Consider the following 20,948-nt stretch of genomic DNA (forward strand, 5'->3'; position numbering starts at 1 on the left):
CAGTTGAAGCACTTATAGATATCTCTTATAAGCTGCAGTAGGTCTTTAGATAAGGAGCTGCTTTATTAGTAATATAACTTTATCTTCTCTTTACTTTTAGTATAGCTGACGCTAGATATTAATATATCTCTATCTGCATCTTATTAGCAGTTAGGTTGTAGTACTTTCTAGGAAGTATAACTAAGGTAGTATTCCCTAAGCTTCCTACTATCTAAGTAGGATCCTATAGTAAGAAATAGTTTTATAAACTAATAGTAATCCTTTAGCACTTCTAATACCCCTATTAATAAGTTGCTTAACTAGGAATTTAGTATGCCCTCTAAGTAGTTAATTTTGATCTTATCTTATTAAGATCCTCCCCTACTTACTATAAGCTCTTTCTCAAACTTAGGGAAGAAAGAAGTAAAACTCTCTTCCTCTTATTGCCGCATAGTGTGTAACTTATCTCAAGCTTAGGCTTTAGCGTTTAGGTCCCTATACATTCTTTTAAGATAATCTATAAATTAAGCTAGGGAGGTGTCTCCTCAGGCTACTCTATCAGCAAAGAAGGCAGAAGATATTACTTAGGTAGTTCCCTCTAGCCTGGCGTAGATATATATAAACGTGCTCTCTTTTCCACCTATAGCTTCAGCGTTAATCTGTAGCTTTAAGTTTATCTCTAGAGCCTACTATAGAAACTATTATCTTATGCTATTAAACTTTAGGGGGTTAAGAAGCATTAGCCTCAGTTGTCTAGTTGAGGTTGGTTTATAGGGCTTAGCCACTATTATAATAACACTATTGCTTATTACCTATATAGTTATATCAGCTGTAGATAGGGTAGGTATGCTGCTTATAATCAGCATAAGGGTTGCTCTATCTGTTAACATAAGCCGATTTAGAGCTATTAAGAGCTGCATTATCAAGTCCTGAAGAGAATATATGCTTATATTAACCGCTTTATTAACCCTGCAGTTAATCTCTGCAGTTATTATATCGTTTGCGCTACCCTCTAGTGAATCTATTATGTTGCACTTATAAGGTTTTTATATAGCGTCTTCTTATTATGCTACCCTCTAGTAAATCGGTTATATCGCTCTTATGAGGTTTTATAAGCATCTTTTGTTGTTAGGCTTAAAATATGTAAAAGGCTAGCCCCTAGGCTTATTCAACGTAGAGGTGCTATTAATTAACTATTCTAAGCTGAAGAAGGAAGAAAGGACTTAATAAGGGTAGGCACCTAACAGCAGTGAAGCAGGCTGGGTTAGGCGGCGTACTGCAGCAGAATAGTGGGTCCAACAGAGCTAGATCTCAGTAACTGCTCCAGCGAAGCCAGAGATATCAATCCAGGCTCTAGCCTGTGACAGTCTTTACAGCATGCGAAATGCTTAAGTTATTACCTGCAGCGCATATCATTTAGATCGCTTTAATTGCAAGAATGACTTTATCTTCTTAGGTGTAGATTGGCATTATAGTTGTTAAGATTTTATGCGTTAAAGGTTTAAGTGATTTGGACGTAAGAGTGTTTAGAAAAAAACGTCTGGCTGACTGGTCTGGCCGGCTGACTGATGAACCATGTTAATTAAAATAATATTATTATATATAATCTAAATATTTATATTATAATTTATCATTTTACTAAATAGTAATAATTATAGATTTCTTATTTATTTAACTAGATAAATTTAACTATTAACTAATTATTAAATAATTAATTTAAATCTTAAAAGTTTTAAATAAGAAATCTTATACCCTTTTAAGAGATAAATTACTATAATATTATAGTAATTTAAAAAGCATCATATAACATTATATTTCTATTCTGTATTAAATTTTAGTAATACCTCTTATATCTTTATATTTCACTAATAATATTTTATTATAATTTATATTATTGAATTATTTATTTAGTATAGCTAAAAATGTTTATTAATCTATAGATCGTTTAGTTTTGAAATAGTAACATTATTATAATTACTAATAGTTATAAGTTTAATATTCTAAGTATTATTATATTATTGTTATTATTTAATAGTTTTCTTAATATATCTAATATAATAAATTATAAATATACATTAGCTAATAATAAATAATTAATAACTAAATATAATTTATGTAATAATAGATTTTTGATGATAAATAAGCTAAACTATTTCAGAAATTATTATTCTTATTAACTAACAAAGCTATTCACTTTAAAAACTATGTTAAGCTTTTTAATATACCTTTATATTATTGAAAACTATATAAACTATATACTAAATAACTATATAAAGTTGTATATTAAATTCTTTTTTATTTCTTCGTAAATATTATCTTAATCTCTTATAAAAATAGAATATATTGTTTATGAGTTAATTAGTATAACATACTTTACCAGTCAGCCGCACATATCAGTCAGCTGCACACTTTTTCCATAACACACTTTATTCCCAGCCACTTAAACCTTTAATGCGTAATATCTCAACAACTATAATGCCGATTTACACCTAAGAAGATAAGATCATTCTTGCTATTAAGGCGATCTAATTAACACATGCTCTAGGTCATAAACTTAGTATGTGAGGCGCTGCAAAGATATATGGTATCCCTAAAAGTACTTTATGCGACAGAATAAATAATTAATTATACTGCGACTATATCTAGCTTTAATAATATAAACTTAATGTAATTAAAGAGAAAATACTTCTCTAATATGTTATTAAATAGGATTCTAGAGGATTTCCCCTGTAACTTGCTAGTGTGGAAGATATAGTGAATCTCCTGCTGCAGATATGGAATAGGATGTCTGTTTAGAAGTATTAGGCTAAGAGGTTTATTAACTTACAGCTAACTCTAAAGATTACATTTAATTATTTATATAATTATTAAGGGGTATTTTAAGAGGACCTAGAGGTTATTTTAAAGTGGTTTATATTATTAAGTAATATAATAGCTAAATATAGTATTAATAATAAGGATCTATATAACTTTAATAAGATTAGCTTTATAATAGGTATTATTATTAGTTTAATAGCTATTATATATGCTGATAGATAAAGAAAAGGAAAATCTATTTAGCTTAGTAATTATAAATAGGCTATAGTTATTAAGTGTATTAATTTAAGGGGATAATATATCCCACCTTTTATAATTATTTAAAGGTCTTATCACCTTACTAATTAGTTAATAGAATTAGGCTTTCTACGCAACTAGGTGATTAAACTAACTACTAATAGATAGACTGATAATAAAATTAGTTTAGATTAAATTAAGTATTTTCAAAAGCATACTTAGGCTTATATAAAAGGTGTCTATTAGATGCTTATAATTAATAGATATAAGAGCTATTTATCAGCTGAATTTAATAGATGCTATACGTAGAATAATATTATAACTATTAGTATGCCTCTATATTTATCTTACTTACTCTAGCTATTAGATATTACGCTATACTTACTTTTAAAATATATATATAGGGATGAAATTAACCTATTTATTAAATCCTCTATTAACTATATCATAAAGTCTAAGTTCTTTATTACCTTCTATAAGGCTTATAATAAGATCTTTATAAATAAAATATTAAATCTGCCTTCTATAAAGCTAATATTTTACTATAAGACCTAAATCATATAATTAAGAAACTTAATATATATATATAGATACCTACACCTCTTATAACTAATCCCTTAATACTATTAGCCTAATAGTTATAAATACCTTCTAACTAATATAAAATACTTTTATAATTAAACTTTATTAAAACTTAGATCTCAGCCTATTAAGGAAGCTCTCTAATACTAATAATTAAAATAGTTAACTAACTAGCAAAAAATATATAAATAATAGCATACTTAATTATAATATTAATAGATCAGGTGTATATACTTCAGAATGCTAATATAGCGCTTACTAAGCCCTAAAGAGCAGAAAAAATATATATCCAGCTTAGAGGAGCACTCAATATAGCAGAATCTCAGGTTATCCTAGAAGAAAAGGGTAAAAGAAAATATCTAGCGCCTCAAGAAGGTGAAGATAGAGGTCTATCGAAGAAGGGTCAGTCAGCTCAATAGCATTGCAGTGTGTGCAGCAAGACAGGCTATAATATGCGAATATGTTCTAAAGATGTAGAATCATCTAGTGAATTAGATGCTGATAAGAGCTAATTGATTTTCTACGTTCTGGTTGTAAAAACTTATATGATGTTTGAAAGATGAGGAAAAGTGTGCAGCTGACTGATATATGCGGCTGACTAGTAAAGCATATTAAAGATAAAATAATTAATTAAGTTAGTAATATCTCTATAAATAAATAACTACTATAGAGGTATTAAATATATACTTTATATTTCTATTATATAGTTATATATTTAAAGACTACTATAACTATAGTAATTAATAGTAATTACGGCGCTAGTAATAGATTTAGCGCATTTGACTTGTAATATAGAAAAATACGTATCACAGCGTAAAATAGGCTTTTTTTTATATTTTTGCATAAGCAGGGAAAAAAAGGGGGGCAGACGCTATCAGTGCAACAGACTATAACCCACTTCGAAAGCTGCGCTGCAGCGATGCAACACTGTCGCGTGCATCAAGTTGATAATAACCATGCGATTCCAGAAGACCAGCTATTGACGCCGCATGCTTTTCAGATCTATTCAATGACGTCTCTTCGGATTGTAAGAAAACAGTCAAAACTTACGGTTGATGTCACATTTTTCGTACGTTCAAAGTCAAGCTGTGCTAGCTTACATTGAGTGGGAGCATCCGCAAACACTACTTCTGCTCCTGAATGACAGGAAAAAACGGGTTGACGTCTTTCCAGATGTTCAGAGAAAGGGTGCCCTAGCAATACTCCCGGAGAACCCCTGGGCGATGGTGCCTTCACCGGATTATCCGACGCCAAGCTGGATGGTGGAGACGCGACAGAGGCACAGAACCCAGTCGACTCCTGTTTGCCCCTCGAACACTCGATGACTAAGTTAAGGGTGCATGGGAGGTTGACGATGAATTCTATTGTCTAAAAGGAATGAATAAAGTCATAATGATAGGACTAACTGAGCACCCGTAATCTAGGTATCAAGACAACGAGCTTCTGAAATACCAGTGATCACGGCTTTTCCAAAGTGCTCCTTCTTCCAAACTCGCTCATAGACCTGCTTAAGCTCTTTAAGTGAAAACTCGACGCTGTCCAGAACAGGCTTGATGTCCTGACACTCAATGGCCTTGATCATGTCTTCAAGCTGCTGTCGGCTTCCAACTTCCACGCCGCGAACCACACAAGCCCGAACCAAGGGTTCGAGGAATGTCGGATCCCCTAGTCCCTGAATCTGTCCAGCAATGAACCCGATGACATTTATGATACCGCCACGGGCAACGCACTGGAAAGACTGACGGATTGTCGCAGGCCCGCCGACTTCAATGACGTGGTCGCAGCCAAGGCCTCCAGGAGTGAGTTTGCGGGCAGTCTCCCCCCACTTCTGATCTTCTTTGTAGTTAATGATGTGCTTGACTCCCATTTCGCGAAGGAGCGCTGCCTTCGCTTCTGAGGACGTCGTGGCAATCACCGAGGCCCCTGCAGCAAGGGCAAACTGAATGGCGAACATCGACACGCCACCCGTGCCTTGCACGAGAACCCAGGATCCAGGCTTGATCGGGTTGTATCCGTATAACGCGTTCCATGCAGTCAGCGCCGAACACGGAAGAGTTGCTGCTTCCTTGTACGAAAGGTTCTTCGGCATCTTTGACAAAGCGCGTTGATAAAAAACAGCGTCCTCGCAGAAAACTCCCGGGGCATCCAGACCACAGACACCTCGCCCGGTCTCGACAGTGGGGGCCGACCCAAAGTCGAAGTTTGGGTAGTAGATGGGGAATACACGATCTCCATTAGTAAGGTTCTTGAAACCGCTGCCCACATAGACGACTTCTCCTGCTGCATCAGAACCCGGAATGCCAGCTGGGTCGTTTTGTTTCCAGGGGTAAGTTCCAGTGGCGACTATGTTGAAAGGCAGTCAGCTTATGGATGTCATTGTTCACGCGGCTTGATAGGGCCAAAACTCACTTGCAATCTCAGGGTAGTTCAGAGACCACGCGTGGAATTGAATGAGAACATCATGCTCGGAGATCTTCGGTAAGTCCAAATTTTGTTTCCAGACAAGAGCTACCGAGCCATCGTTAGGTGCGGTGCCCTGAATTATCCATCCTGAAGTATGTTCGGGTAACGTCATGTTGCAATTGGAGCTTGATGGTTGATTCTGAGAGGAAGTGTGTTGACGCAAAGAGTGGGAGCTCCTTTGCTCAACGATTCGTTTTATAGCCAGTAGACGAAGACGACCCTGTTAATAACCCGTGAAACTCTCTGCTATCTTACTACAACCCTCATAGCACATTCTATGTGTAGTGATGAGGAGAATAATTTGTCAGATGACGTGTGAAGTGGGCATTGTTCAACAGTAACACGTGTTGCAGCTACCAACGTACAATAGACCCTTGAATGATTGTTACACCCTCTACCTCAATATCGCCCCACGATCTACCTGTTCAAGCCGCTTTTCTGCATACTGCGTTCGAATAAGCAAAACTGCTATAGAAGCTTCAATTTATTAAAAAGATACAATTGGTCTGTAGTAAAAGCTGGCAGGGTCAAATTACCACGCTAATAATCATTCAGGGGGTGTATTGTATTCTTATTCACTCTTACTTCTCAGAAATGTTCTAGAAACCCTTGGCATAAGTCGTGCTTTTGCTTTGGGACTGGGATTGTGATCGGACTCACGATAGATTTGTCAGGTACCTCATTCATCAAGAGGACGTCTGCGCCAAGCAGCGACTAAATTGGATGAGCAATCTGTTATATGTCATGTGAAATTTGTATGCGCGGTCCGAAACGCGTCTTCTGGCACATCTCCAAGTCGCATTTCCCGACTCCAAGTCTCCAAGTCGTGAGTCCTAGTGGTGGGGGTAGGGTCTCCGACACTTGCGTTTTTTGGTCCACGAATTGGAGGGATCTACGTAATGAAGCATTCCAGACCCAGTCACACAGTGGCGCATAGGTCCATGGGGGTATCGAATATCCCAAGTGCGTGGATATAAAACAACAGGTTGGATCTCTGATGTGCAGTGAAAGACACATAACAACGGCCTAGGAGCATGCAAGAAGGATATGCGTGAGCAGCCAAACATCGGCCGAAATGGAACGTTTTTCTTGTTTGCGTTCGATTTATTACTTACGTAGACCTCAAACTGTCCACATCTTTTCTTGAGCAAGTGGGATAATAAGAAACTGGAAGCATCTGCACTTAAATGGCGTGGAACCACGAAATCCGTTCACAAACAGAGCTTGAAACTGCCAACCAGTCTAGAATTCGAACATTGCTAGTAAGAAAAAACAAAGAAAAAAGGCAAAAGGCAAAGGGGTATGTTTGAGGACCTTGTCATCTCGGAAGTCACAGCGGAAAGTCTGGGAACGAGTTGGCCAGTCGTCCGGGTTGGCCACAAATGTGGCTGGGTATTGGGCCTCCTGTGGGAGGTACATTCTCTGTTTGGAACAGTCGGTATTATACACCCTCTCAATCTAGTCCCCAGACACAGTTCCTATCAGCAAAAGCATAGATATCACGGGCGGCATACACACTCAACAAGCACAAAATTAAACGAAGACGAGCAGAAATGGATGACCGTGCCCCGTCGCCGTCCCCAAGTTATTCACTCTGTGATGCCGAATCTGATTCCAGTTGGCAGACATGCTTCAGAACCGAGACATCAGATCTCCATAAGGAGGATGGCGTACCAACACAATCATCAACAGCATCGGAAACTCCCTGGAACACGTCCAAACTCCTGTCGATGTCACTGAACGAGATTGAAGCAGAACACGGTCGCATCCTTCACAGAATTAAAGACCTAGAGAAGAAACTAGAGCCTTTGTCTTACGACTTGGACTTCTGGTCCTCCTACGCACAGATCGATCAACTTCAGGTTCAAGGCATCGCACTCGAGGCCCACGAACAGTTCGTCAAGAAAAGATACTTCGAGGAATTGGACGTCGCACGCTTTGGAGCCTGGCTGAGTAAGACAGAAACACAGTACAGATGGCAAGCTCGTCACTTGGCACACCAAAAAGCCGTTGACATTTGCAACTACCAAGTTAATAAGTCTGATCCCGACCAGGGTCAACTAGAGGAAAACTTTATGAAGTTCTTCCGAAGCCCAAATTATCGGCCAAGCTACCAAAACGAGAAGATGTTTCGGGAGCAGCTGGCAGAAAAGTACCACGCCGGTCACAAAGCGGAAAAGAAGTATGAATACTGGGATCCTGTGCTTGGCAAGTGGCCTCCACATGATCGCTGTCGGCCAGTCCGACTCTTTCCAAGTCGCTGGGTCGATATCATGGACAGAATTTTCGGCGAAGGAGCCTCAAAAGATATCTTCAGCGCTTACAACGAACTTTTGACGCATCCTATCATTGGTCGAGCTCTTGATGAGGGTATTCTGGCTCTCATACCAGATGAATTTGACGATGCGAAAGGCTATCAAGTTGTTGTGATCGACTACTGGCATGAATGCCTTGAGATGCGATTGGACCGTGCGAATCCGGAGCTTGGTGTAACGTTTCTCTGGGAACTTGAAGGCCGCATGCTTTCCTTTCGCGACGATTTCAGACCTAAGGCACAATACATGTCGTGGAACTATATGAGCTCAGCTATAGTTGCTGCTTGGAGATCCAAGAATACCCATGGTTATTACAAGTCCAAGATTAGGGTCTACGTTGAGGATGACAATGAAGGTGGCAAGTGCCCTATTAAGTATTCCCAATTCGTGATGGAAGTGGGAAGGCTCTGGAGGCAGGCATGCTCCGGAAAGCTCTGTGTCAGTGACAGCATTCCCCCTTTCTTCCCTTCTAACTTTTTTCTTTATAGTTTGCCGCCTAGAGGCGTAATTTATTAACTACTATATAACTCTTCTAGGGAAATATTTAAAACCTAAGATAGTTTATAGAGAAACTATTATAACTGTTTATAGAGGTATATAAAAAAATTAAATTACTAAGAAACAAATATCTTTTTTTTTATTACTATGATTTATTATACTAAAATACTAAAGCAATATTATATTTACTACTTTTATAACTACTTTAAAAATAGTAATAACTTTATTTAGTTAACATACTTTACCAGTCAGCTGCATATATCAGTCAGCTGCACACTTTTCCTCATCTTTCAAACATCATATAAGTTTTTACAACCAGAACGTAGAAAATCAATTAGCTCTCATCAGCATCTAATTCACTAGACGATTCTATATCTTTAGAACATATTTGCATATTATGGCCTGTCTTGCCGCACATACTGCAATGCTGTTGAGCTGACCGACCCTTCTTTGACAGACCTCTATCTTCACCTTCTTAAGGCGTTGGATGTTTCCTTTTGCCCTTTTCTTCCAGGATAACCTGAGATTCTGCTATATTAAGTGCTCTTTTAAGCTAAATATATATCTTTTTTGCTCTTTAGTGCTTAATAAGTATTATATTAGCATCCTAAAGTGTGTACACCTAATCTATGAAAATTATAATTAAGTATGCTATTATTTATATACTTTTTATTAGCTGGTTAACTGTTTTAATTATTAGTGTTAGAGAGCTTCTCTAATAAGCTAAGATTTAAGTTTTAATAAAGTTTAATTATAAAAGTATTTTATATTAGTTAGAAGGTATTTATAACTATTAGGCTAATAGTGTTAAGGGATTAGTTATAAGAGGTATAAGCATCTAGATGTATATATTATGTTTCTTAATTATATAATTTAGGTCTTATAGTAAAATATTAGCTTTATAGAAGGCAGATTTAATATTTTATTTATAAAGATCTTATTATAAGCCTTATAGAAGGTAATAAAGAACTTAGACTTTATGATATAGTTAATAGAGGATTTAATAAATAGGTTAATTTCATCCCTATATATATATTTTAAAAGTAAGTATAGCGTAATATCTAATAGCTAGAGTAAGTAAGATAAATATAGAGGCATACTAATAGTTATAATATTATTCTACGTATAGCATTTATTAAATTCAGCTGATAAATAGCTCTTATATCTATTAATTATAAGCATCTAATATACACCTTTTATATAAGCCTAAGTATGCTTTTGAAAATACTTAATTTAATCTAAACTAATTTTATTATCAGTCTATCTATTAGTAGTTAGTTTAATTACCTAATTACTTAAAAAGCCTGATGCTATTAACTAGTTAACAAGGTGATAAGACCTTTTAATAATTATAAAAAATAGGATATACTATCCCCTTAAATTAATACACTTAATAACTATAGCTTATTTATAATTATTAGGCTAAATAGATTTCACTTTTCTATATCTATTAGTATATATAATAACTATTAAACCAGTAATAACACCTATTATAAAGCTAATCTTATTAAAGTTATATAAATCCTTATTATTAATACTATATTTAGCTATTATTTTACTTAATAATATAAACCACTTCAAAATAACCTCTAGGTCCTCTTAAAATACCCCTTAATAATTATATAGATAATTAAATATAGTCTTTAGAGTTAGCTATAAATTAATAAACCTTTTAGCTGAATACTTCTTAATAAGCATCCAATTCTATATCTATAGCAGGAGATTCACTATATCTTCCATACTAGCAAGTTATAAGGGAAATCCTCTAAAATCCTACTTAATAATATATTAAAGAAGTATTTTCTTTTTAATTAAATTAAGTTTACATTATTAAGGCTAGATATAGTTATAGCATAATTAATTATTTATTCTGTTGCATAAAGTATTTTTAGGGATACTATATATCTTTACAGCACCTCAGATACTAAGTTTATAACCTAGAGCATATGTCGATTAGATCGCCTTAATAGCAAGAATGATCTTATCTTCTTAGGTGTAAATCGGCATTGCGGTTGTTAAGATATTATGCGTCAAAGGTTTAAGTGGCTGGGAATAAAGCGTGTTATGGAAAAGGTGTGCGGCTGACTGATGTGCGCAGCTGACTGGTAAAGTATGTTAATTAGAAACAAGAAGGATAATATTTATAAATTTTAAAATAAATACTTTTTTTTAAAAAAACTATAATAAATTCAAAGAAGTATTATTTTTCTATTATTTATTAGTATATGTTATCCTCTATTAAGATAATTATAATAATATCTTTTTTAAAATATTTAATAAGTTTAAAAGTATTACTAAAATATTTAACAATAATAAAATAACTAATAATTAATATTATAAAAACAAATAAATAAAATTATTTAAAATAAAAGAGCTTATTAATAAAACTTAAAATAATACTATAGTTTAATAAAGTAGTAATCAATAAAAGTAGTTAGATATATAGGGGGTAGTTAAAGTAAGGGGGACCTCTTATATATCCCTAGTTATATAAAAATCCACAAAAGAACTCTTCACAAACTATCAGTAACAGCATTCTGACGTCGTTAGTCATGATTGCAGGGCACCATGCTGATCCAAAGATTGACGATGGCTTCGATCCCACCAAAGCTAATCATGAAGCTGCAGCAATCATCGTTTCCGAACAAGCCAGAAGAGGGATTGACGACAGGGACCGCGTATGTGTGGACGAATATGAACGTCTCGGTTGGGGCATGTGCGCCCAAATTCTGGACTCATGGGCAGAAGACATCGCGATAGAAATCCAAAAGGAGCTTCTGGAAAGTAAAACCGCCGGCGAATCCATCGGAGTCGAGGACTGGATGGCGCGGAAGGATAACCATAAACTCAAATCACGAATGCTCGCTCTCAAGCAGTTGAGCATAATCGCCAAAAGAAGACGATCCAGGGATAGGTGGTACGATGGACTTCACAAATTTATCAGTTTTTTCGAAATTGACGATGGCGCTCAAGTGGAAGGCGTGTCCCAGGAGGAAGCCTTCGCTCACATCATGTGCGGCGCATACTGTCCCAATCCGCCCGAATGCAACCAACGATGGGATCCTGTTCTTCATGAATGGGGAGGCTTTCGAGTTGTTCGTGCGAGGCATCTGTGTACACCACGTCACCAAGACTTACTGGACAACTGGATATATGATGAAAATACACCTGAGCAATGGCTCAGTGCCCAGAATGGTCTATTCATTCACGAGGACATTGCCCAGGGTCTGAGGGATGGCGTACTCTGTATTGTGCCGGACGTCGGCGTCGATCCGGATGAGTTTGGCAGTAAGTCAGGCGAAGATTCGGACGCAGAAGATGACGAGCATAGACAGTGCCTCAAAGCTTGGCAAGAAAGCCCCATCAAGGAGTACAAACTTCTCCTCATTGATCCCACACACCCATCAGCAAAGCAGGGCAAGACACTCAGCATAAAGCAAGACATAATTTCTTTGAGGCAACTGGAAGGTCGAACACTGAAACTTCAGACAGAAGCTCGCCCTGGTGACAATTTCGTTTGTTTGAACTTGCTTCCATTGCCGTAGCCAGCTGGCGAAAGACGGACCAGCGAAAGAGATGCAGACGAGTCATCGATAAACAGATTCAACGCGCATGCCGACACTGGGGAACCTGGGGTTATGAGATATTCGAAAGGTTTGTACGAGACTGGCTTTTCGACAATGACTTTTTGGAGGCCATGATTGCATGCGAACGAGCATATCCTGGAGAGCATGAGGTTGAGAAGGCTGAAGCTGAAGAGGCATTCAAGATTTTCAACTGAACTTGATAGCCCTCAGAAGCTATATTAGTAGTACGTCTAGGCAATGCATTTCTACCTGGATGCACGTCTAGTCCTTGTCTAAAGAGTCTTGATTTCAGTGTGCGATGTGATGATATTAAAGCGCCCCCAGATTTGAGTCCATTATCGGCTCTGTCTACATGTATCCACTAGGGCGTGAAAATGTCTTGTTGTCCTCAGGACAGGTTGAAAGATTAAGTGAAATGAGACGAGCCATCCAGTTAAACCTTGATGAGCTGCCTTTTTTCTTCTTCTTTTTTTTTCTTTTTTTAAAAAAAAAATGGGAAAACAAAAGACCTGTGTGGTGGGAAGCAAAGTGGTCGATATGGCGACAACAGGGTAATCACTACCCGTACGACCACATGCTCCTCCGATATCTCAATGGTGTTGATATATACGTAGGAAATTTCCCCATGAAACTGTAAAAGTGTTTTCCAACCGCTTCATTGACTTCAATATCGATCAGTTCGTGTCATTTTCCTTTAGACCCGTCACAGTCATGGAGCAGTCAACTGAGAGCATCCTGTCGCAAGAGACCGTCAGATGCCGCCACCAATCTGAAGATAGTCACCAATTTTCCTTTTACAGCACGGGATATTGTACTTCTTTTCTATCTCGGCGCGCCCAGAACCAGGAAAACAGCCCGATTTTCTGACTTTCCGATCATGTACTTCTCGACATATTCTGTTATCTTGGTCCTGTCGAACTTTGCTGCGTTCGACAGGTTTCCTCGCGGTTTGCATCCATATTTACGAGCCATAATTGGTTATTCGCAACTACAAGCCTCCAAAAGGAAGGGAAGCACAATCCATACCAGCGAGCCCAACAGGCTGGCGGGCCGAATGGTCACGACAGCGGCAGTCTCACCAGCGCACATGAGCCAATCGTGAAGTTCAACCAGAATATCATCTCAGCCCATCACAAGGGTAGTATCAGGGATCTTCTTCGCTTTGATGTCTGCCGCGATTGTCTCTCCAGTGCATATTTCCAACCTTATGGGGGGAACGGCTACCCGCACCCGACACCCTGCACCGGCTGCAAGATCAACCATAGATGCACGTTATTTTCGAATACTCAGTATACATCGCCACGTCCAGTGTGCATTGCCTGGGAGGGAAAGTTCAGGCTTTGCCGCCACAAATTCTTGTCTCTCTCGGAACCGATTAACCACAAGAGGCGGCAGAACGGAGACAACACAACATTCGAGTGCACAGATTGCAAGAAGTCGCTTGTAAATGTTGGCGATGTGCCACCAAGACTTCTGCGAACGCCCAAAGATAGAATTATGGCGACCTGGAAGCTCACGGTCTGTACTTTGGAATCGAACCAAGTTGTCACCAAGGACCTGTTGAAACAAGGTCTAGGCCAAATACAGCCACACAACGATTGCCTATGCGCACATACGGATTTCAAAGACAGCTTTCTGTTGCATCCATTTGACACCAACTGCTGTCTTTGCTTTCGGACAACCGCGGCTTCAAATGCATGCCCGGAACATTCAACGCCCCTGGCGGATAGGTGCTGCATATGCCGCGGCGATTTTGACAATCTTGCGGGAAAGTTCATGGCAGACTGTGAGCTTGATACTCACCACACAGCCAGGTGCGAAAAATGCGTGGCGACATATCGTTGGACCTTGGAAGGAAATAAGGTGATGCTAACTGGAATAAGAGTTGTCTCAGAGATGGAAGTGGTCCAGGATGCGAAGGGAAAGCAGGAGGCTTGGCTGACGCCCAAAGTTGAGGACTTGCCGCTGTGGCTCAAATCTCTGGATCCAAGCTCTTACGAGGGCAATGAAGACACATGGGAATACAACATGTGTAAGAGGGATAGTTGCCACCGCTCAAGAAAGAAGGGACTAGCTTGGTACGTCTGAGGATTTGTAGCTTGGTTCTATCCAAGAGCTCAGTAGCTAGCTTTGGAAATTGATTCCGCTGGAACTGCCACACTGCAAACGAATGAAGAGTCTCAGAGATGGTGAAGGTCCGCAAGCCTTAAGACGGACTCCATCGTCAAAGACAACAGTGGAGTACTTAGAGGAACGCCATATCAGGATCACGCATCCATGGGAAGTTTCCATTGAGATAATCAATTTGAATCCTCTGAGATTCACAATAGAGCGATCGTTCTCGACATTAGCAGCCGTTCGTGTAGCCTGAGTAGCGAAACTGGCTCCAGTAACATGCACATACGGGTCTTTGTGTAACATTGAATGTTTGCTGGTACAATCAGCCAATAACAGCTATGCTGACTTGCCAATATGCATTTGATTCTGCCCCATATCGAGTACGCGTTCTCATTGGGACAATAAAGGGACTGTGCATTTATAACTGATCTTGGATTAGGCTGCGGCGGCGACATTTCTTGCCTTCTTCACACAACATCTCCGGGCCATTTGGACTTCGTCTAGACGCCTCTGGCCTAGGGCTTGCGTCTATGATCAAAAAAGCTCTTATTTCATCTGTTTCATCTCCTGCGAGAATCACGTCTTGCCGTCGGCGACCATGGAAGCACTTCGCGCTGCTATTGCGGCAGCCGAACGCACCGGACAACGACTAGTGGTGGAATTCTTCGGATACTCCGGGCCAAGTTTTGTTCAGAAGCGTCTGGAGGAGCTTGAAGAACTAAGCGAGATTTGCGACCGTATAGAACGCAATCCCGTTCTCGGGCGCGACCGCGATACCGAGGCCAGTCTGTAACGGTGTGCCGACAATATCTCAGATATGAAAGTCCTTTTTCAGGAGATCATCTCCACAAAGCAGGACCACTGGTTCAGGCAGCCATGGAAGTTCCTTGTCGGAAAAGATGTAGACGAAGAGATTGTCCGTCTTTTTAACAGGCTGCGGAGGGAGAAGGCGTCGTTGGAATTGCAAATAGCAACTGCCACCTCGTATGTTTAGTCTCCATGCTCTTCTTATGGCTGAGCGACTGACAGTCTTACAGAGATGCACAGTATGAAATGGGCGAGGATCATGATACAGACCAGTCTAGCACCACTGCCATTAACTACAATGAAGACGAGGCGTTTCTTTCAGCAGTATTCATGACCGACCCAGTTGACGAAAGACTTGCTCTCATCTCTACCAAAGGAAAAAGAGCCGACGGAACTTGCACGTGGGTGCTCGGAAGGGATGCATACCGCACGTGGATGGACACAAGATGCCCAGGCTTGTGGATCACAGGCGGACCAGGTATCGGCAAATCCATGATGGCAATTTTCATGACCGAACGGCCTGAGCTGAAGACCGCAACGTCGGCCAAGGAGTCTGTCATTTACTTCTTCTGTGACAGACAAGGGGAAGAGAGCAACAGCGCCCAGGCGATACTTCGCGGTCTTATCTGGCAACTCGTTAGGCTGAAGCCCAGCCTGACTAAAGATGGGCTATCTGAGTTGCTCTATTATCGGCGGAAGGCGATATATGATACGAGAATGGTGACTCTGTGTCGAACTTTCAACAACATGGTGGAAGACCCGGACGCTGAGTGCATCTTTCGTGTGATTGATGGCCTGGACGAATGCGATAGCACATCCAGCGAGCTGGTCAACTGTCTTCTGGGTGTGACTACTTCCAGGTTCAAGCCAATAATTCTCAGTCGACCCCTGGATTGTGCACTGACGAACTCACTCTCCAAATACTTTATGATACCTTCATACAGAAATCAGAAGGGATATTTCTCTGGGTTGGTCTTGCGGCACACGAGCTCGAAAAGAGGCCATTGGCCATGGTCGAAACCTGCCTACGCAGCCTGCCTTCTGGCTTACGTGGTATCTACAGCCGAGTTCTGAGAAGCATAGATCCTGTGTCTATAAAGTCTGTGTCACGCCTTCTCACTATGATTACCACGGCTTATAGCAACTTGAGTATCAAGAACGTGGTATCTTTATTGGATATTAAGCCTGCTGGCCAGCTCACAGCCGCTGAGGTGGGAAAATCACTTATCGCCCAATGCAGGAGCCTTCTGTTCCTCTCACCTAAACCGACAAGTCGGAAGAAGGTCATACGATTGGTGAACCATTCGGTGAAAGACTACCTGTTCGCTCATCAGAAGGCACCGACCAAGGCCCGGGGGCGTTTCATTTGCAACCGCAAGAGGCTCATTTGGAATTCGCAAGTCTTTGTCTCGACACAATGGAATCATCGAAACTTCAGAAGCCTCGCAAAAAAGACATTCAGGCTTTCCGGGAAACAGGATTCAAGGCGCAGTACACGATGAACTATTTCAGTTACCATGCCAAAAACAGTGGCAGAGAATTTTCGTCACTGGTGCGCAGGACCTTACCCTTCCTAGCAGCATTAATCTACGCTCTGGATTGTGGATCCAATTGTCTTAGTCTAACACAGGGGTTATCGCCGCTTGACGTCTTGCCTATTTTGAGGCATATTCTTGACAAGCCTCTGGGCCTGTAATTGGCCACACATTTCCCAGGTTATACCCGCGGAATGAAGCCGCTGGACGCTGCGGCGTTGTGGGAAAATGGTGAAGTCGTCCGTGTCTTACTTGAGAAGTCGAGACACCTACCACGAAAGTGGTCAGCTTCTGCAACGGACCGGGCTGGGGACACCCTTTTGCATGCCGCCGCATCACGAAGCTCTGTATCTTCTGTACAAGCCCTTCTTGACTACAGATCCGACCCCAATGTATCCAACACCCAGGGTCATACGCCGCTTCACAAGGCGGTATTTGAGGACCATTCGGAAATTGTACGATTGCTATCATCAGCCGGAGCTCAAGCCTCGGCTCAAGATTTGTGCGGTCGTACTCCACTGTTCTTCGCAGCCGCGATTGATCTGAGGCATGGCGCACATAGCGGTGGGTTCTGTAACCTATATACTGATTCAGTAATGAAACAATTGCTCGAGGCAGGTGGGGCCGTTAACCGGGGAGACGAATATGGTATTTCGCCGCTGCATATCGCAGTTCGAAGAAACTGCGCCAGGCACACCCGCCTTTTGTTGCATTGGGGTGCATATCCTGACGTAGCGAACTATTGGGGATTCAAACCACTCCACTACATAGCCGGCGACCAGGACGAGTATCTTTTGACGAGTACAGGGCTCGTGATCGGTATCCAAACTCACGGGAGACAAACTTTTACAACCCAAACTTTGAAAACCCAAACTTGGCGAAGGAAAACCTACGGAACGCAAACTATTACATCTCTGTAAGTTGGCAAGTATGGCAAAAGGGGTATCTTAAAGCTGGCTGGGACTAGCGACCGGGAGTGGCCCACCGTCGGCATGGTTTCAGAGCTAACATGTTCGTTCTCTCTTAGGAAGCATGGGGCGACGCTAGGGGTCTGCTTGAAAGCGAAACGACATGGTCTTTGACGAAAGAAAAGCAAAGTATCTCCGAAGTCGAGGAGATTCTAGGTTGCTTCAAGTCTAGAGGGGCAGATCTCAACGTTCAGGCGGCAGATGGCACGACACCGCTAATGTGCTGTGCATATCGAAACAAAACAATTTGTCTGACAGCGGCGAGATGGTTGGTTGCAGCTGGAGTTGACGTTGATACGCAAGATGATCGCCGCAACTCATGTCTACACCTAGCGGTGGTACAACGCAAACGAAGTCTCGTGTCTGCGCTGGTTGACGCCGGTGCTAGCCTAGAGTTGCGGAACAACAGGGGCATGACTCCTAAAGACCTTATCCGGCTTCGCCCTGACTACTGGGAAGTCTTGGAGACAGAAGTCAAAATTGAAGATGTCGAATAGTTTGAGATGCCTTTCTTACCTCATCCTATGTAGATCAGAATAAATCGGGTGTTTGAAATTTGCTACTCCTTTGATCCCTGCAGCTATGAAGTATCAATATATCCATATATCCTTCTCTACAAACGCCAGGGCAGGGAATTACATTCCTCTCTCTTGACATCCTCTAGTTAAGTGACTTAGAGACTGCGTGTTTCCTCTTTCACCATTCTACCCTCTCTACAGTGTCATCCCCTTCTTGAACGGTTTCCTTCTGCCGCGCTGCAGCGTTGGCAGCCTTCCACCGGTAATACCGCTCGTCATACTTCTGGGTGCTTTTCTTAAGCTCTATGGTCACCGGCAGTGTCTCCTCTCGACTCTCCAAATCTTGGGGATATCCGGTCAAACAGCATTCGAAGAGAATAACGTCGCCTTCATCTACTTTCTCCAGAAGCTCCTCCCAAAGCTGTAGAGTCTCCCCCTTGTGCTCATTAAGAAACGGATGGATCTGGGTCACAAAGTCCCCAAACGTGATCTCTCCGCCGTCGTCCCGTTTAACCACCGGCTTGGGGTCCTCGTATTCCTCATTGTCGAGGGTATGGCATTCTTTGCCCTCTTGCATGCCGATTCTGATCAGGAGCTCGGCCAGGCTGTAGTTGGTGACGGGTTCCTCGGCCAAGGAATGTCCGAGGAAAGGGCGTTTGGGCGAGTCCCGCTCGTCCTCTTCTGGATCATCAAAAACTTGGATTTTCGAGATGTCTTCATATACTGGCCAGTACAGCCGGCGAAGGGCATCCATGCGGAGGATGGGCGGGACGTCCTCGGGGTAGTCGGGGTACGCCATGCGTGCATCTGGGGCGGGCCATCGACCTATCCACCACTCCGACGCTGGGTCCAGTGGTTGAGGCATCAAAGATTTCAGGAAAGTAGTCAGATGACCTTGAGAATCATGGTATCAATCTGTATTTCTAAATGGGAAGATTGAGCTTTGAACTGACCTAGACGTTTGAACATTCGAGGCGAGTCGTTCCTTTAGTTATGGAAGAAAGGGGTTAAGCTAGTCTGGATAAAGTAAGCGAGATTTTAGCAAGACAGAGAACAAAAAGGTAGTCAAGAAGATTGAAAAGCTTTTCGTACTTGCTTAGATGTCCAACACATGAAGTCCGTAAGTCAAATGGATTTCTCAAATGTGCCATGAAATTGATCAGAAGACGGTATTTCAGTCCTAAAAACAACACATAACAGTCACAGTAACACCTGATGTCATATCACACTCCAAGACGCCTCAAATGTGGTTCCACGCTAACACAAGTCCGTCAGCGGCACTACCCTTCCCCACCACAAGATTCAGCCTCAGCATCCCGTCCGCCGATCGCCTTTCCTCGTCCCGGAAGAAACAAGCTCCAAAATCTATCATGGCAACGCATTCGGGGAGACGAACCAGACACAACGTCGTCTTGGCTGGACGGCTTTCTCTTAGCGCCTGCGATGTCTCACTTGTTCCTAACGACGTCAGTCCAGTTCAACCACTTGAAAATGGAGATATCAAGACACATATAAAACGGACCGCATTTCAACTGCTGATCGGGAAGAATCCCAACATCATCAGGCCTACCTTAACTCCATTCCACATCAACACGACATCATGAAACCCCCAAACCACGAACCTCCTTCCCCTTCTCGCAGCATCCCTCTCCTCAGCCTCGCCCCTAAGCATCCTCCTACCCCCCAATATGCCCAACAATAGGCCTCCCCGCAACCCGCGCCGCCCAGGTCCGCGCCGCGTTCCAGTCCTCCGGCATCATCCCCGACATCCTCACCTCCATCAACCCCAAGACCGAACTCCAGGTGCTCTACGGTAACATCCCAGAGAACCTCGGCAACACCTTCACCGCTGCGCGTACGTCCACTCTCCCTCCTTTACTCCCATCCCTCTCCCCCCTCCCCAAACTAAAGCATGCAACTAACATTGACTCTTCAACGCACCAGAAACCCTCCAAGAGCCCACAATCTCCTCCCCCCCCGAACCCCTCCACCCCCCCTCCACAAAATACACCTACATCCAACTCGACCCCGACGCCCCGGGGCCCTCCCTGCCGCTCCTGCGCTCCTACCTCCACCACACAATCTACAACCTCCAGCCCTCCTGCGTCTTCGCCCAGTCGCCCGTAACTCAAGCGCGCTACATGCCGCTGACTCCGCTCTCCGTCGCCCCGCACCGCTACGTCTCGCTACTCTTCCGGCAGCCCCCCGGAGAGTACAAGCCGCCGGCGCTGAACCTCGTGGAAGACGTCGCCCGCGCGCCGTTCGATCTGGCGGGGTACGTGCAGCAGGCGGGGCTGGTGCTGGTGGCCGGGAACTTTATGAGGGAGGGGCTCGGGAGCAGTGTGTGTGCTTTGGTGCCGGGATGTACGAGCTCTGGGGTGGGATATGTCGGGCCACAGAATGGGACGGCGTTGAGGACGGATTTGTTGAGTGGGATTTTGAATCTGTTGCCGGTGAAGGAGTAGATGGCGAAGTTGATTGTCGCCTGTGTTTAGTTAATATAGTGTCTAATAATGGTGAACAC

The 20,948-nt window shown here is 42.0% G+C and overlaps 5 protein-coding genes across 5 annotated transcripts; 3 read left to right on the top strand and 2 right to left on the bottom strand.

The window, feature by feature from the left end:
- Positions 1-5,035: 5,035 nt before the first annotated feature.
- CGCA056_v004307 (Zinc-type alcohol dehydrogenase-like protein) lies at positions 5,036-6,190 on the bottom strand (the record flags this gene model as incomplete). The annotated part of the gene is made up of 2 exons (XM_037319562.1): positions 5,036-5,958; positions 6,025-6,190. The coding sequence occupies 2 exons, from the start codon at positions 6,188-6,190 to the stop codon at positions 5,036-5,038; spliced, it is 1,089 nt and encodes a 362-aa protein (XP_037180867.1).
- A 1,441-nt stretch (positions 6,191-7,631) lies between these two features.
- On the top strand, positions 7,632-12,672 carry CGCA056_v004308 (uncharacterized protein; the record flags this gene model as incomplete). Its single annotated transcript, XM_037319563.1, has 3 exons — positions 7,632-8,748; positions 11,442-12,179; positions 12,437-12,672. 3 exons carry the CDS (start codon positions 7,632-7,634, stop codon positions 12,670-12,672), a joined length of 2,091 nt encoding a protein of 696 aa, XP_037180873.1.
- Positions 12,673-15,194: 2,522 nt separating this feature from the next.
- CGCA056_v004309 (Vegetative incompatibility protein HET-E-1) lies at positions 15,195-16,477 on the top strand (the record flags this gene model as incomplete). Its single annotated transcript, XM_037319564.1, has 3 exons — positions 15,195-15,381; positions 15,412-15,580; positions 15,634-16,477. 3 exons carry the CDS (start codon positions 15,195-15,197, stop codon positions 16,475-16,477), a joined length of 1,200 nt encoding a protein of 399 aa, XP_037180874.1.
- A 2,125-nt stretch (positions 16,478-18,602) lies between these two features.
- On the bottom strand, positions 18,603-19,223 carry CGCA056_v004310 (uncharacterized protein; the record flags this gene model as incomplete). The annotated part of the gene is made up of 1 exon (XM_037319565.1): positions 18,603-19,223. The coding sequence occupies one exon, from the start codon at positions 19,221-19,223 to the stop codon at positions 18,603-18,605; it is 621 nt and encodes a 206-aa protein (XP_037181775.1).
- A 312-nt stretch (positions 19,224-19,535) lies between these two features.
- On the top strand, positions 19,536-20,889 carry TES-26 (26 kDa secreted antigen; the record flags this gene model as incomplete). The annotated part of the gene is made up of 3 exons (XM_037319566.1): positions 19,536-19,544; positions 20,153-20,279; positions 20,369-20,889. 3 exons carry the CDS (start codon positions 19,536-19,538, stop codon positions 20,887-20,889), a joined length of 657 nt encoding a protein of 218 aa, XP_037181774.1.
- Positions 20,890-20,948: the final 59 nt, after the last annotated feature.

The sequence above is a fragment of the Colletotrichum aenigma genome (assembly GCF_013390185.1).
Source record: "Colletotrichum aenigma strain Cg56 chromosome Unknown KSG_Cg56_contig03, whole genome shotgun sequence".
Lineage (NCBI taxonomy): Eukaryota > Fungi > Ascomycota > Sordariomycetes > Glomerellales > Glomerellaceae > Colletotrichum > Colletotrichum aenigma.